Source organism: Phyllopteryx taeniolatus, chromosome 12 (assembly GCF_024500385.1).
Source record: "Phyllopteryx taeniolatus isolate TA_2022b chromosome 12, UOR_Ptae_1.2, whole genome shotgun sequence".
Taxonomy (NCBI): Eukaryota; Metazoa; Chordata; class Actinopteri; order Syngnathiformes; family Syngnathidae; genus Phyllopteryx; species Phyllopteryx taeniolatus.
In genome coordinates, this window is record NC_084513.1 from 9843895 (window position 1) to 9861363 (window position 17469).

At 39.5% G+C, this 17469-nt stretch overlaps 1 protein-coding gene and 1 long non-coding RNA gene across 11 annotated transcripts; one reads left to right on the forward strand and one right to left on the reverse strand.

Annotated features, from left to right (window-relative positions):
• Positions 1–933: 933 nt before the first annotated feature.
• On the reverse strand, positions 934–17441 carry LOC133487264 (solute carrier family 35 member F5-like). 10 transcript variants are annotated; one of them, XM_061793597.1, is made up of 17 exons: positions 17263–17441; positions 16832–16976; positions 15890–16039; positions 14067–14129; positions 13574–13658; positions 13294–13487; positions 12645–12726; positions 12475–12562; positions 11046–11110; positions 10854–10958; positions 10619–10778; positions 10451–10541; positions 8592–8746; positions 7665–7836; positions 4937–5029; positions 3448–3521; positions 934–3340 (listed from the first exon to the last, which is right to left on the reverse strand). In XM_061793597.1, the coding sequence occupies exons 2-15, from the start codon at positions 16967–16969 to the stop codon at positions 5003–5005; spliced, it is 1575 nt and encodes a 524-aa protein (XP_061649581.1). In that variant the 5' UTR covers positions 16970–16976; positions 17263–17441; the 3' UTR covers positions 934–3340; positions 3448–3521; positions 4937–5002. The 10 variants fall into 10 exon arrangements, with proteins under 10 accessions (XP_061649581.1, XP_061649582.1, XP_061649585.1 ...); XM_061793598.1 differs by having other exon boundaries at positions 934–3521; positions 13294–13484; XM_061793601.1 differs by lacking the exon at positions 7665–7836.
• Positions 6254–13422, forward strand: LOC133487269 (uncharacterized). The gene is made up of 4 exons (XR_009791280.1): positions 6254–6733; positions 7346–7402; positions 10480–10954; positions 13288–13422. It is a non-coding gene; the product is annotated as an uncharacterized LOC133487269 (long non-coding RNA).
• Positions 17442–17469: the final 28 nt, after the last annotated feature.

A 17469-nucleotide genomic window follows, 5' to 3' on the forward strand; every position in this document is an offset into this window, starting at 1 on the left:
CAAGGCTGTGACATAATAAAATGTGGAAAAAGTGAAGCGCATCATAATAATAAGAATGACTGGTCACGAAGCGCTGAGTGTTCACAGCGCTTCACTTTTCAAGACAAAATTTTGAGGAAATAAATGAATAAGTGCGATTGGCCAGGACAGGGATTATTTACCCTTCCATGTTGAGACAGCAAATGAATGGCGCCTCGGCACCACTGGCCAATTTGAATAGTTTGAAAGTTTTAACTTAAAAAAAATATATTTTTCAAGTACTGGCTAAAAATGACTGCCGGGTTTATTTTCTTTATATCCATCCATTTTTCTGTACCGTTTCTCCTCACTAGGGTCGCAGGCGTGCTGGAGCCTATCCCAGCTATCTTTGGGCGAGAGGCGGGGTACACCCTGAATTGGTCGCCAGCCAATCACAGGGCAAATATAAACAACCATTCGCACTCACATTCACACCTACGGGCAATTTAGAGTCATCAATCGACCTACCATATTTTCCTTATAGATATTTTAAATGTATTTATTAGCGGGCAAAATTGTCTAATTTATTCACTTTGCAAATGTTATGCACTGTGTTTCATCAATGTATTGTTTATTGAGTAATTGTATTATTTCATTAAGGGTTTACCATCTTATGTTAACCTGCCCAAATTTTATTGGACTTATGGAAGCTATATTTTACTTGTGAAACTATTTTCAGGTTTATCTGAGCAAATGTAGGTGGATTTACAATAGTGTAGTCTTATTTTCTCCTGTGCAACCTTTAGGTCTGCCCTTTTGGTCTGAAGCAACCATTTTAGGTGAAATTCCAGGGCTTGATGAACTTTGACAAATTCTGACAAGGGAATTTTTTGCACATTATTTTGCTCACATGTACTACACCATAATTAAATCTTTTTAAAAGTATGAGCATGAGAAAGTGCCAATTGACAGCAATTTAAAAAGGTATGTCTTTAATAGTGTACTGAAACCAGGAAAGAGAATCTGTCAAATCTAAAAGCTTATTAGACAAGGAGATGACCAAAGTAAATGGTTGACATTTAAAAGCCACACAAATGATTTTTTTCCAACAATCAAGACAAAGTACCTGAGACGGGAAACAAAGCAACTGTGAACAAACATTCAAAGAACATTAATAAAGATATAGCATTTTCTTAATTTTATAGTTCACACAAACCGAGCAATAGAAAGAACCCTTTTGAAGCTAAAGAAACAACACTACAGTATACAGTACATACATATATAAAATACTGTAAAAGAACTGACATATTGTCTTTAAAGTGCTGAACCTGTTCATTTTCCAAGGCTGGCAGGTTCTTGCGTTCTCCAGTTAGCGAGCACAATAACAGCAACATCTGACAAGTTAAAAAATGTTTTTCTTCTTACCGGGAAATGACAAGCTCCAAATGTGCGGAAGAAAGAAAAAAAAAAGATTTGGCTCGATGTGGAAGTCATAAATTTCACCGGCACATAAAATATAACAACAGGAAAAGTGTAGTGGTCGGCTGGATGTCATCAAAAATACTTCACGTTTAACGCCCATTCCGAAAACAGGCTGCGTATCTTATAACGGCAGTGCTACTAACAGTTCTTCTTAGTCCTTCCCCTCCTATTATGTACAGTAGCGGGTCAAACTGACTCATTTAAAAGTTAAAGAAACGCAAGTAAAATGTAGTTTTTCTCGCTGAAACTTCTTGAAAACAACAGTATTAATGGAGATTTTATTCATTTCTGACCCTATTAACATTCAACACAATCTGGTTCAAGTTGACCCAGGAACATTGTTATAACTGAAGGATTAATCAACAATCCATTGAGAGGAAAGGTTGACTGAAATCATCTGTAATGGAGTTAGCAATGTTCATTCATTTTTCTGTACCGCTTCTCCTCACTACCGTCGCAGGCGTGCTGGAGCCTATCCCAGCTATCTTCGGGCGAGAGGCGGGGTACAACCTGAACTGGTCGTCAGCCAATCACAGAGTTAGTAATGTGACGTACAAAATATTGGGATGTTTTTTTTTTTTTTATTTCTGACACTTTTTGGATCACTAAAGATACCCCAGGTCAAACCCAGGGTCATTATTGCTGTTCCTGAGAAGCGAATGTAACTAAATGTTGATTGAAAAGATTAGTAATGGAGTTAATAATGTGATAGACAATTTTTATATGGAATTCATTTCTGCCATTTTTGGCAGAAATGAATTCTGAAACGCGACCATACAAAAACATAACTGGAGGCTTAAATCACACAGGCAAGCGGTTTGACAGTTAAGTTAGGTGATCTAGTACTGGCCAAGCTGAGTCACTTGAACGCATCACCTTGTTGCATTTATTATCCTCTAGAATTCCTGCACCCTTAAATAGGTTCCAAATGTCACAGTTTGTTTGGGGTCCCTGATCCTGAACAATCTGATCTGTTTAACCTTCCTGTTGTGTTCTTTTCTCAATGTAATAATGTCCCTGTTCTAATTTTACCAATGGCGTGTTTAATCATAAATACTGTTTTGATATCATTATTAACCACTTTGGTATACTTTTATTACGTTAAATTTAACACTGGAATATTTTAAAGTCCTCTAAAATGAGTCAATTTGACCCAGAGCACATTTAATGATCAAAAAATGTCACCACAAAATCCCAATAAACATTATTAAAAATGTATGGAATATGTTTATACTTAAGCTAAGCAGATGTGTCATACTGAAAAATACAAAATTTGTATTTGACCCCCGCATGTTTAATGATCAAAGAATCAGGTATGATTTTTTCCCTCTTTTTTAAATCTAATCTGATTAATAATGATATGTTGATTACACTTATTAAGCCAAGCAGAAGGTGAATGCTAAAAAACATTTTTTTAACCGTAAAATGGGTCCATTTGACCCAGGGCGTGTTTCATGATCCAAAAGTGCCTGAAATCCCAATGATCATTGATTAGACCTTATTATTAACCCCATTAATAACCATTAGGTATACTATATTTGTTGAGCACCCTGATTAAACTGAAGTTTCAAACTGAAAAACTACATCTTTCTTTAACTAAAAAAATGGGTCAGTTTGAGCCACAATGGAACCAGAGGTTAAACATAGTGTTGTGATATTCTTTCAAACCGGAAGCTTCACGAATAAAAGTATATATTTGCAAACAGACTGTCCGCTTGCTACCTCATAGGTGAAAAAGGCAATCAAACAAAAGGCAAAAAAGTGAGGAAGTGCAAAATGGGTAAGAATGCACAAGGACTCCTGGTTTATTCCTCTGCTGGCGCTCCAGTCAACTTTAAACGTACCTCTTCATTTGGTCACGTGACATCATCAGTCAGTATTGCCTGTCACTCCCTGTTGTCTATAATAAGAAGAAGGACCGGTCACGTCCAGCTTCTTGAGCCGCGGTCAGATTTTAGCCACACGATTTAAAAAAAAAAAAAAAAAAAAGGAGTAACTCTGCCTCACTGAAGCAAGTTGAACATTCAAATGGTAGGCACTGGGTGGATCATTGTCTCTGACTGCTACTAAATGTTTGCCACCTAGGAAAACAAAAGAGAAAAAAGGGAGAGAAAGGAGAACGGATCAGTAATTTGCCACTGGAAAGTTGTTTGTTTTTCCCCCCAAAAATTGTAATTTTAAGGTGCACTGTTGAGTGAAGTGTTCTTATATTTTTCTAGATGCATTTTATTTGCTTAGTAAGTAAGTATGCTAAATCGGAAGTTGGGGTTACTGTTTTAATTATTGACTGTGAGGAGTGTTGTTAACAAAAGGCGTTAGTAAAATGTTCAACTGCTTTAGTTTGCGATGCAGATGCTTTAAAACTGGATATTTAAAAAAGGTTTTAAAACAATTAATTATTATTATTTTTTTAATGTGATTATATTTTAGATCAGACAATATGAAAAAAATGTATCATGATCTTTTTTTCATTTTATTTGACAGATCGCCCAGCTCTACAACAAACACATAAAACAGGTTTGACAGTACAGTACAAGCTAAAAACATTCAGATAATCTCATAATACAACACTCAGCAGTTTTACTAAGCAAAATCCAAACTCTTTAAAACCCAATGAAATGAAACAACGACAGCCTGATGTTTCAGCTGCTTAAAAAGTCCTTTATATGCGTTGAAAATGAAAAATTAAACAGACGCACTTGTGTCAGGGAGTATGATCTCACAGAGGCTGTTGCACGAGGACTGTGTGAGGCCAGACTTTATGGATGTTAAATAAAACTAATTGTTCTGACTGCTGTTGTTTCATGTTGCTGTGACTTTTTCTCTCAGTTTGCATCCAATATAATACCATATTATAGAAATCTCTGTAAAATTAGGGCTGCACACATACTGTATACACATATTGCACGTGCCATTATAGCAATGACAATATTTGTTGGATCTATTGTACAGCCCAAAATGATTCAATATTTTGGCCGGTGAGTCAAAAAGTTAATTTCAGACACTGCCTACACTGTCTAATGAGTAATGTGGCGTCAAAGTTGGTGATCATTTTGAGGCTTCGCCATGAAAAAGACAGTACGAGCGTTCGCTTATCACTTCTGACCGCTGTCATTTTTACTTGCATCTTTCAATCCATGCGGGTGGACAAATGTTAAAAGACAAACTGACTTTCCCAGTTGATTAAAACAACACAAAAGGAGATGATTTCATCAACAAGCAGTCTGGAGTGCTTCCCAGTCCAATCTCTCCCCGGTTTAAATATTTAAGCGATGATCGTTCTGAGAATGTCAGCAAAGCCGTTATCAGTGCTTTATCTTTGAACAAACGCTGTGTCTCGTCAGAGACTTTCGTGTTTGGACGTGCGGTGGTGAGTAAGGAGAACAGATGATGATCATCATGTACAGTTAACAAACCTCTGCTTTTGGGGGAATTTTATTTTTAATCCTTCTTTTTTAAGGGGATGGTTGCATATGAGTGAGCAAGTGAGGCTTACTTGACTGTAGATCATGAGCACAGGCTTCCTTGGTTTAGGGAGACGGTGTGTAAAGGTATAAGGCTTTCACACAGCTCGTTGTCCTCGGGGAGTCTTGGGGAGGAGAAGGAGTGTCAGTCGTCACCCTAATAGTAATTACAAGCACAATAATAATAATAATAATAAAAGCTTGGATTCATATAGCGCCTTTCAAGGGACCCAAGGACAAACTCAAAGAAGAAGTTATAATGTACCTTAAAAAGGACATATTATGGAATATTGATTAATCGCTTGTGTACAATGGCTACAGTCAGTGTTGTGTGTTAAATGCATTGATAATTTGTTTACACTTGAGACTGCGTGAGTCCCGGGATGCACATGTCATGGAAACAATGAATCCCCTGTGAGTCCCTGCAATGGCTCATCACAGAATACAGATAAAGTAATCCTCCGCTACGTCACGGTTCTTCCTTCGCGGTACTGCTATATTGCAGATTTTGATTGCATGTTATATTATGTTTTATATTGTTTGTAGGATAGTTTTGATTTCCATTGCTCTTGCTCTCTTTCAATATATTATGTGTGTTTAGGCCTGCCACGATAGCACATTTTTTTAGAACAATATATTTCGCCAAAAACTTTCACGATCAACGATAGTATTGTAGGTTGTTTTTTTTTTTTTTTTTTTTTTATAAATGCCACTGATATCATGATATTAGAGCATAATAAAGAATTGTACACGTTTTACAAATTGTGCCCTGGTAATCAAACATATGAGCACAACAGTGTAATGTTCTCTCATTTACTAAATAAAAGTAGGGCTCCATTTCACAATAAGAGCAGGTAAATAAAAAGAGAAAGTTAGTCCACTAAATTGCTTAACTTAAGAAAAATCAAGTTTGGGTTTCTTCTTTTCTGTTTGGCATCTTGACACACCAGTGAAGTCTCAAACAATTTTACATATTTTACCTAGTCTTAACAACTGCACCGTTTTAGAGGTTATGTTTGTTCAAAACATTGTTTTATTTCATGAGGGCGTTTCGCATATATATGCACTTTTAATAAGTGCTCCCAGTGGGAACTTCCCACTAAAAATATAAACAAAAATAACACTGACCGTTCCATTTTAATAGACCTACATTTTAAGCGTCATTTTTTTCCAAATGTTTTCTTCATTTTCTGATCTTTCTCCTTCTTTAACTCAATTTACACATCAAGTCTCGTTCTCCCCTGCTACGTTTCTCCTCGTCTCTGTCTGGGCTGTGGGCACTCAGTGATTACGGGCTCAGATAAAGATTTGATTGGCTGAAGGGGGTGACTGACCTTGCATGTGATTGGTTCAACACTACCGTAAAACCTGTGATATGTTAGGGCGCTCCGTATGTCAATAACCTTTCTTTTTTGTGGGTACGTATGGGACTGCTTCTGGGTCAGACCGCAGTCCGCCAGTTAGTGACCTCTGTATGTCGTCACGATCGAGCCAGCCAGAGCGAGCTTTTTAGCTCCTTAGCTCGCTAGCTAGTTAGCTCACGGGCTAGCGAACTTAATAAATAGTGAACTTTCCCGAAAGTGTCCCAGGTGTGTGCCTCTACGGAGCCAAAGCCGTTCTGCCAGCGGCCGGCTCCGTTGTGAGCGGCGTGCCGCGTGTTACCACAACAATGAAAATTTATCGAGTCCGGAAAAAAGTATCGTGTCCATTATATTTATGGAATGATAAACTGTCCTGCTCTGCCTCTGATTGGCTGGCACCAAGACAAGACTGGCACTTTTAGTGGATAATGGTTGACTGAAGCGCTCCAGCAACACACACATACATGGGTAAGCAATTTTGTGCGTCTGTGGAAGCAGGTTCACCATGCTTTATGCATCCCTGCTCATTTTAGTGCATCTCAGACGCGGTACACATCAAACAAGATCTCTGTACATGGATATCTTTTAGTAAGAAATAGTTGTTTTTTTAACGATGATCCAATTTGTTTTGTTTTTTTTCGACATGGCATCATCGTGAATTTTTTGGGGGGTGAATGTGTATCTTTTAACAATAAATCAATTTCGGTTTTTACTTGGATCCAATTTGAAATAAATATTTGAACTCATGATGATGCCAGCGTGAGGCATGGCATCATCATCATGAGTTAAACAACATTTTTGATTTTGATTGGGTGAATCTGAATCAAATCAGAATTTGATTGGATACCTTATCAAGAAATAGATTTATTATAATTTTTTTTTCTACAAGGATCCAATAAAAAAATTATTTGAACTCATTGAGATGCCAGGGATGGGATTATCATTAGTATTGGGCAAATGGGTATCTTTGCCAAGAAATAAAGAAATATTTATTTTAATTTTTTTTAAATTAAAAATAAAAACTAGGAACCAATTTATAAAAAGCACTTCAAGTGATTTATGTTTTTGGCTGCGCTATAGGTCTGTTTACTTGATGGGGTCTTGGAATTTTCGCAAAAACCACAATTGACGCAAAAGGTCAGTCCATTACATATCCTGCATGATAACAACGACCCCTGTAAAATGTCACTGAATTTAAGTTATCCATATCACATTTCTCACATCCAGTAATTCTGTCCCGCTGTTATGGGCTTTTTCTTTCTTACTCACTACCACATGTTGACTTGTTGCGCCACTGGTTATAAAAGCCTTCGATGAGTCAAGTCGAGCTTTGAGCCTTTTAAAAAAAACTTTAAATATGATGTGAATTTATTTTTGAGAAGTTATGAAATGTTCTCACAGATTCAGAAGTCTTAAACGAACGTCCTCTCCCGAGCACCGGTGACCACCAACACACGTTTTTTCCCCATTTTCTTCTTATGAACACACGGCGCGATCCATTAGTGTTGTTGTCGCCATGGTAACCAGGGTATCCGGTTGCGTTTGAGTTGACAAGATGAAGCCCAGTGATGCTAAAAGACGGGATGCGGTGGTATCGGAATACAAGATTTTATTGCAGTAGTCTGACTTAGTGCATTCGTGAAAGACCAAATTTGTCTCGTAGCCTGATCCGTCCGGCATTACGTGTTGTCTGTCCCACACCGCCGACATGTTTTTTCTTTTTAATAACTTTATTGGTGGTCAGATATTTACAGGACTACGTCAAAAGACACGCGACAAGGCTAGAAATAAACTAGCTTTTGGATTCGAATATACTGTACACGACGGCGACATGGAGTAAATGTCTTTTGCGGAGCCGATCAACGATGTCATTGATCGGATCGGCGAATTATGACATTAAAGCCGATCAGCATAAAATGCTAATTATCGGCCGATACCGACCAGGCCAATCAGATCGGCGTAAAGTCTAGTAATCACATATAAAATGAAAATGGTTCATTACAAAACAGTTTTTAAGATGCAATTTTTGATGGAAAACCATCAAACTATCCTCATTCTACCAACATCTATGAGAGGTAATGCTGTAAATATTGATTGAAATCGTGAGTAATTGAGTTACAGTATTAATGAGATAACCATTTTTTTTCGTTTCTGACACTTTTGGATGATAAAACGCACCCAGGGTCAAACTAACCCAAGAACATTATGACTGTCTCTGAGAAATGAACGCAACATGAGGGTTGTTAATTAATAATATGCTCTGAAATACACATATTTACATGAGTAAATTGTACTCATGATTTTATATGACAGCCCCTGAGCATACCTCTGAATGCGATGTCTTCTAAAAACGAAGGCGTACAGTCTCCTCAGACCCACCATGACTGGGTCCCAGTTGTTGTAGTGGCATAACAGCGTGGCGATGAAAAAGGAGAGGAAGACGGGCACCGCCCCTGCAAAAAACAGCCATGAGAAACGCACCTGCAAATAAACAAGGAGACAAACAAGAAGCACATCATCTAATGTATCAGAGGCCATCGTTGTTCATCGTCTACATTTAAACCCCCCAAAATGCGCTTGTTAAAATAAGACTACCGTGAAAATCCAAACGTTCCACAGTTTAAAACACGAATCTTGTAAATCTCCCAAAACTTGCTTATGTTAAAATGGGACTCCTGCAAATCTCCCAAAAGTTCCAAAGGGTAAAAAAAAATAAAAACTGTCTTTAACAACCCTAAAGGTCATGCTGGTAAAAAACAAACCCTAAAGGTTGCCCATCTTCAAATAAGCCTACCCTAAGTCCCCCTTAAATTGTGCAAGCTAAAATAGAGTTGTGCAGGTTAAAATTCGACTAAAGTAAAGCATCTTAAAAAAAAAAAAACATTTGCACATCAAAAATGAAATTACCATTAAAAAAATAAGGTTGAACAGGTTAAAATAAGACTGCAATACCTTAAATCCCCCCAATGTTGTTCAGGCAACAAAAAGATTCATTTTTAAGTTGGGCGGCTTAAAATAAGACTACTGTAAGTGCAGAAAAAATGACTCCCATAAATCTTTAACAGTATATTACAAATTAAAATACTTTTGTAATGAAATACAAATAAAATTATATAATTATTTATATTATATTTTTGCCCTCCATTTAATTTCAAATACATAGTGCAGTGCAGTTCTACACAGCAGTCATCGAATCAGTGCTACCCACCCTTGAGGACTTACACGCTGCCAGAACTAAGACAAGAGCGTGCAAAATCCTCTCGGACCCTCCACATCCCGGTCACCGGCTCTTCCGGCTCCTTTCCTCAGGTAGACGCTACCGATCAATGCAAACTAGAACTAGCAGACATTCCAACAGCTTCTTCCCTCCTGCAATCAACTTCTTAAACAGCTAGCCTACAATTCCATTGCGACATGCTGCCAATTTTTTGGTCTTGAGCTTGTTGTCACATTTCTGTCGGGCCAATTATACATTACTTGTGCACTCACTGTCGTAGTCTCGCCACGCTGCACTATTTGTACATCTGTTGTTGACCAATACTGGCCACTCATGCCAGAGTAGCATCTGCACCACTTGCACACTAACTGAGGAGTATCTGCAACATTTGCACAATCAACATTGTCCCAGATTATCGCACAACTAGTTACTTGATACTGCATACACTCCTTGAAGTCTCGGCGCCCTTTGCACAATGGTCATTGCACCGGACTATTGCTATATTAGTCATTCAAACTGCTCTAAGTGCTAGAGGACTCTGCATCTAAATAAATAAATAAAAACAATTTTAAAAAATTGTAACGGCTTTACCAGATAACTAGCAACCCTTTATTGCTCAGTGACTGTTTTTCTCAATGTCTTTATGTCTCAAAAGTGTTCTCTGTCAATTGACTGTCTGTTGTCGTACTAGAGCGGCTCCAACTACCGGAGACAAATTCCTTGTGTGTGTTTTTTGGACATACTTAGCAAATAAAGATGATTCTGATTGTGATATACACTCCCAGTCAAATGTTTGGATACACTTTTTCATGCTATTGATTGAGAAACTGTCCAAACTTTTGAATTCAAAACTTTCACACAGGTCAGCTTGAGCTGCAACACAACAGGAGGCTTAAACAGTTGCCTTGTTTCTTTCAAAACTCTTCATATTTTGGATGGTGAAGCATCAGGCTTCTACTGTAACTGACCTTCTGCATGAAAATATCTGCCAACATAGAGAGCGGTATGGTGAGGCTCAGGGCCAGGGTCCCAATGAGTGACGACGTGAGGAAGCAGCCCCTGTGGAAGCAAGAACAACAACCATAAGCAAATAATAAGACAAGTTTGCAAATGGCGAGGATTTGTGAGGCCCCCACCACAGCCAGAGGAACTCTGAGAGAACTGTCCCGATGAGGCCGTTGATGAGGATGTAGGTCCACACCAGCTGGCTGGGAAGCTCAAAGGCCTCAAAGCCTGTGTAGTGAAGGAGGAGGAAGCCCGGCCACAGCAGCAGAAGGTTGAACAGGCCTACAAACCCTGAGAGACACAAACAGAAACAAACAAACGGCTCAGAAGTGGACTTCAGTCATCCACTGATGATTTGGATTTTACCAAAGAACATAGGAATGTCGAGCTTATCCTCCCGATCCACCCGTCTCTTGATCATCACGATGTAGATGGCGTACAAAATGGCCCCAGCTAGGGACCACAAGGTACCTGCACCAACAATAGCCAGTACATTACACTTGTTGACTAAGTATTATTATTCTTTGGAAAAGGTAGTATTGCTGTCAACATGCCTACCTATGGTGCCCTTCTCATCAGGCCGGTCCATGCTGGAGAGGCTCACCAGGGCAACACCTCCCATACTAAACAAAACAGAAACCACATGAATACGCAGGACAAAACAGACTTCAATGGGGACACACTTTTTAACTCATTCACTGCCAGCTTCTTTCAAAGCAGAGTTCCCCATATTGTCAGTCGTTTTAGAATATTGTGACTGATCTTTCAAGATCTACAGAATACTGTGTTCTTTGACAATAAAAGCACCGAACATATCGAAAGAAACGGTACTCTCTACTTTCACCGAAAAATAAGTTAGTGTCTAGCTTTTTCCCTTTATTAGTAATCAGTGGTAAAACATGGGTTGGTTTCACAAAAACACAGGCTTCTGCCCAAAAGGAGAGAAAATGAGCTTTTTGAGATGCTAATATTTTTTGCTTTTGTGACACCTCAAACTATAAAACAAGAAAATCGAGACTGAAAGAGGGTTTCTCATGGCAAAAAGGATCATTTATTCACAAACATACAACTATGAAACGCACCGTGAGCGACAACGACTCACTGCATGGCTGGTGTTGAACGTCAGTGGAGTTTTTCACATGCCATTCAATTCATGAACTGAGACAACTATTCTCAAGATTCCAACAAACACTTTCTACTTCCTACGGCAACACATACTTTTTTTATACCATACATATACATAACTCTGTTTAAGTGTCGGGTGCCTAAACTTGTCTGACTTCCAACGTATTGGCATTTCTCGCCCTCATGATTAACGGGACAAGCCGAAATTCACATTCTGATCTTTTTCTACTCAAAACCTACGCTGATTTCAGATCCAAAGCGATGAAATGCCGCCATCTGCAGGGATCTGTTTGTCATTACAGTGATTTACAAGGCTGAATTGCACTTCTTCCATACCTACATGTTGAAAAACATACTTGACGAACATATTCGTCTGGGATGTGGGAGGAAACCGGAGTGCCTGGAGAAAACCCACACAGGCACGGGGAGAACAATGCAAACTCCACACAGGCGGGGCTGGGGATTGAACCCCGGTCCTCAGAACTGTGAGGCTGACGCTCTAACCAGTCGTCCACCGTGCCGCTTGGGCTATTATTATATTAATAATAATAACTGAGTTTTTCAGGCATCTCACTACTTTGTAGTAGCTACTCGTCTTGTCACAACTCCCTTAGTGCTGCTCCTGGTTGTCATGGTAAGGAAAGTCGTACCCGTAATTGGCCCCTCAGTAGATGGGGTAGGTTGAGAAGTGACATTAGTTAGAATTAAATTGTTTTTTCACTGGTGGAGGCAGAACTTCGTCACCAAGCCACAAAATTACACTTTATAGTATACACTTTTAGAATATAAAGTGTTTAAATAGAATAAGTAGTCTTGGTGAATGTTTATTCGTCACCTAAAACAAGTTTCTGACATGTCTTACCTCAGTGCCACTGCTAACAACTTGGACAATGTGAAGCGGTCGCTGCTGTTGCTGGGAAATATAGCAGCCAAGATGAGTGTGAACAGGCCTGCAGATAGACAGGGAGTAAAGGAAGTGAGTCTAAACAAGAATGAGATATGGCAACAGTCATCCTGTTGACTGTGAGTCACCTGACGTGGACGACAAAATGTTGACAATGGCCACTTGTGTGTCGGAGAGAGCTTCCTGATAAGACAGGTTGGCGAGGAACCACTGCCCGGGGAGAAAGGCAAGGAGCCAAAGTTAAACATCCCATAGAGTAAAAGGAGTCTTCACTAGTAACATATATAAACTCAGGAAATATATTTAACTCAGAATATATTTTTGGCCTCTCGGGAGAAAAACGTCTGGAACTCAGGAATACGTGTACGATTTTAATTCATATTTCACGTTCACTGAGGCACCATAGAGACAATATTACATCCAAAATACTAGAAAAAAGTTGGTTTGGCAAAATACAGGAACTTTAAAACAGTTTACAGGCCGTTATAAAAGATTTCTGAAGTTCTTCCATCAAAATACACAAAGAATTACAACACATTTAGCATCCACTTGTACTGACATCCACATACGGCTTTCACATGATCGTGCTTCGGGTGGAGAAACTTGGTGTAGGGCGGGAATATGTAAATGATCCAAATTGTGACATCATTGTAGGGCAAAATTCAGAATGGCTTGCTCATAGACACAATTTTGGTCATCATAGCTACTTGATTGCTTAGTTTCACACTTGGTTGCCATACAAAAACCATTAAAGACTGCAATGTTTTACAGACTCACCACAAAGCAGAAAAAGAAGCTGATCTTGGCCACGTCGGTGATGGTAAGCTTGCCCACCGTGCCCAACATGGCCTCGTGGTCCTTGGCGGCCGGGTAGGACATCCGGGACAGTTTGGCCTCCAGGGCTTGCGTGGAGGGCAGCTGACGCACCTCCATGATGTTGCTAAAACGCACCCGCTGCTTTTTAGAAGCTGCTGGGACAAGGGCGGACAAACAGAAAACGGGGAGAATAAGTCCAACCCGGAACTGGATAAATGCAAAATAAAAGACGTCCACTCACAAGATTCACAGTCTGTTTCGATTAAACAGTTGGAGAGATCGGCGGGTACGTCCCGAAACTTGACGGGCACGTACAGTGGTTCACTCTGCATGAAAAGGAAATGCAGCACATCCTATAACTGTGCTAAATACAGTACAGTGGCGCCATGAGATAAGAGTGACCTGCCTTACTAAATTGTCAATTGTCAATGTTCATCTGATTTTATTCTTTTGCCATATGTAGACAATACAACAGGCATACAGTATATTCTTCATTTCATTTTATTATTTGAAAAGAACTCAAACGACTAATCACTGAACAGGTAACATTGACCCATATTTTGGTGTACCAAAGAAGGAAACGTAACAGGAGGGTTAAATAATCACACACTGAATTCAAATTGTCACTTCAAGCCAAATGGACCTGGATACATCGCTATTTAAAAGGCTTGTATAAGTTCAAGAAATGTAGCTTAACTTGTTAGATGTGTAAAAATGTTCCAATCAATACGTACCAAACAGTTGTTCACAGTGGTGTCATTGGTGCAGGGAGCAAAGTAGGCTTCTGCATCAGCAAACTGTGGACAGATACCATTCGAATCAAAAACCTCTTTTTCCCGTTTTTTTCTTTCTGAACACTTAGGCCTATTACTTACTGTATTTTAATGTTGTTCATTATGGTGGTACTTGGAGGCCTGAGTATTTTTTGAGGTGGTAATTGGTTTAAAAAGTTAGAGAACCACTGGGCTAATATACAAATACTACTGATGAGCCTCATGGAATGGTGGTTTATTTGTGTTGAATAATTACTGAATACAGTTCTTGATGTAACATGGGTTCATGATTGTGTACATGCTAGATCCATGGCAAGATTCAAATTAAGCGGTCTCCCATCACAGTTTGTGAGTTAAAATTTTTATTTTGCGCCTCAAAACCACACTGAAAAGCAAAACTGTGAATCACAGTTTTACTACGGAAATGGTCACAGAGATGAACGCACGGTGGGGCGTATGTGACACAACGCTCTTACGTCACCGATCCGTGCGACGTAGAAGGGGGAAGTAAAGCCATTATTCGATTGAAGGAGTGGGAACACAGCAGGAAGATGCGACGTGACGCCAAATTGAGAAGAGAAAAAAAGGTTCATGGTGAAAGTGTGGAAGCATTTCATAGTGAAATGCAAGGGGACCACCTGTTCGTTGTAACACGGACATTTCTCTCCGCCGAAGACGCCGTGTCGTGGGATCTGAGAGAAGGTGAACTTAACACAGCGCAAATCAGCGAGATTAACGTTAGTCTACTTTACTAACATGACGACAGCCCTGCGAAGCGTCTTTGTTAATTATGATTACTGTTGAATCTGTGACTTTGTTTATTACGAAGCTGACAAGTACAGTGCGCATCCATGACGTTACTTATAGGTGCTTTTGCTCAGTGGAGTCACTGTGTGACAAATGGTCAGTATAGTATACTACCATCTGATGATCTGTAAGTGGAAAAACTTTGAGTCAGGTAGGTGAAAATTGTGGCCAGAGAAGAATAAAAGTCAAGTAAATCATGTACCCAAAATGGAGTGTTTTCTCTTGAGGTTTCTTCATTTTAGTTTGAAGAAATTGAACACTTCTAAAACAAAGAATGTCTTATTCATAGTCAGCTTGTCTAAGCTCATAAATCCACAGCCATGAACCTAATGTATTAATATGTCACAAAATGCTAGCTGCTTAAGTAAAGATGCACAAAAGCTGTTAATGCTGTTTTTTTTTTAATTAATGCCTTATCTTTTATGCACAATGTGAATTTAGGAAATAAAAACTGTTGAGTATATAAAAAGGAAACCAATTAGGCATTAGTTCTTAAGCGAAACCTCTTATTTTCTTTTTTTGTATTCAGAATTGCTCCTTAACCAAGCAAAGATATAGTGTATCCAAATACTCGATTGTTCGAAAGAATTTTCAGTAGGATACTCGAGTATCAAAATATTCGTCAGCTGCAGCTCTGCATTCAACTCCCCCGTTATATTGTTGTATTTTTATTGTTTAATAAAACCCTTGCTTCAGGTCCCTGTGTGATTAACCTGCAAAAAAATTGCACCTCAAAATTTGAAAAATGCTCCTCAAACGAAGAAATGATTAGCAAAACTGCTCCTCAAAGAAAAAAGATCATTTCGAGCCTTGCAAGGTATTGATGCTTTATGATCTTCTTGTTTGAAGTGGCTTGTCACCATCTTGTGGCATCTATACACAATTACAAACCTCTTTCATTCATCATTCACAGATTTCGCAAATTGCGGCAGGGGTTGGTCCTATTCCCCACCAATAGCGTGATTCACTGTACTTACAAGTGAAGCGTGTCGGCGTTTGAGCGAGCCGGTACACTGTTGCCTCCAGGGACGCCACAGCAGGAACCCCAGCAAGTAAAGCACAAACATGGATGTCTTGGTGAAGGTGCTGAAGAAGGGCTTGTTGTAGTCCTGTCGCCGGAAAATATACTGCAACGGGGATGGAATGAAGACAACAATTCACTGAGAGGTTCACGTCACACAGTATACAAGTGATTCTCATTCCAACCATTTTCCTGTGGACCATTAGTGTGTCGTGAGTAATCCTCAGGTGTGCCATGGGGAATTACCCAATTTTGTTTAATTGGTCAGAAAGTTCTTATTTATTTACCACAAATAATGTATATTTGTTCATCTATCTATTCCAGCAGCATATAGTGACTTTGACTAGATCGCAGAAAGTATAACTAGTCTGTTTATCTGTGCCTGTTTTGAAGGTGTGGTCCTGTGTTATGTTAAATGAGTCACTCCTTGCCCCACCCCAAATACTGCAGAGCCAAAGGCAAGTCCAGCTGCCGTTACCATAACAACCGGGGGGCAGAGTCTCAATGTTGTGAGCGGTTTCTACTTGCGAAAGTACACCCAAGAGTGTGGGAGAAAATTGCTAGCATCCATAAAGACAATTACAACATATCAATTAGGCTGTTTTAGGGGGCAGCCCTGTCTCATGCAAATGAACCACTGATCATCCCACCCCCCCTCAACTAACGCAGAGTACAGCTTTCGTTACCATGACGACTAGGGAGCGCAGCTAGGAGGTTGCGACGAGACGAGCGGCAGTAAAGCACGGATTGTGTTTTCACTGGTGGAGGGAGCAATTCATCCCCAATCCTTGCCAATTTGCATTGAAGCAACTAATGTTCGTATTTCATAATTAATTAATGTCCCCTTGAATGCAAAGTCAAGCAACTGAAAAAAAAAAGTTGCAAATGTGGGCCTTACTGATGTCAGCTCAGAGGAGGCCACCCAGATGACGTCCACCAGCAGGAGTATAACCACCCCCAGGGCCATTCGCCTTCGCTGGGCTGCAGCTGAGCTACCCGGAGAGCCCATCCGGTTCATGATGAACATGCACTCCATCGGGATGCTGTGAAGACAAAATGAAAAATGTGCATAAAACTTGGAAACAAAATTGAAGCAACTGTAAATTGTTTTATAATTTTGTTACAGATAACTTAATGATAGAGCGTGTCATTGACAACACACACTGAAGTACTGTTTAGAGGCGATTAATGCAGTAATCTAAGTGGCAGCAAGTTAGCAGAGCAGTCGTGTTGTTGTGAACAAGACAACAGTTGACCACACAGCTGTTGACAACAGCTAAAAGCAAAAAATAAAATAAATAATTGCCAGTCAACCCTTGTGTAGCTCACGTTAAACGATGCCTTCTCCCTTTCAGACACGATGGGAAAGCAAAAATTGTTTCACTGGAGATTAAAATATGGAAAAGTCCTCTGCCACTGGGTAAGTTAAAACTGAAGTTTGGAGATATCTGAATTCCTTGCTTGGGTGATTATCGCCGCCATTTTTCGACGTGTCAAGTCGACCAACAGTGGCGAGAGACTACTTCCGGAGTCATC

Bases quoted from the DNA above. Each gene is read 5' to 3' on its own strand.
- LOC133487264 (XM_061793597.1), bottom strand. From the start codon at position 16,969: ATGGAGTGCATGTTCATCATGAACCGGATGGGCTCTCCGGGTAGCTCA. The intron at 12,727-13,293 runs GTGAGTCTGTAA...CTCCCCGGGCAG, and splicing joins GCTTCTTTTTCTGCTTTGTG to TGGTTCCTCGCCAACCTGTC. The intron at 11,111-12,474 runs GTAAGACATGTC...TGTTTTGTTTAG, and splicing joins TTGTTAGCAGTGGCACTGAG to TATGGGAGGTGTTGCCCTGG.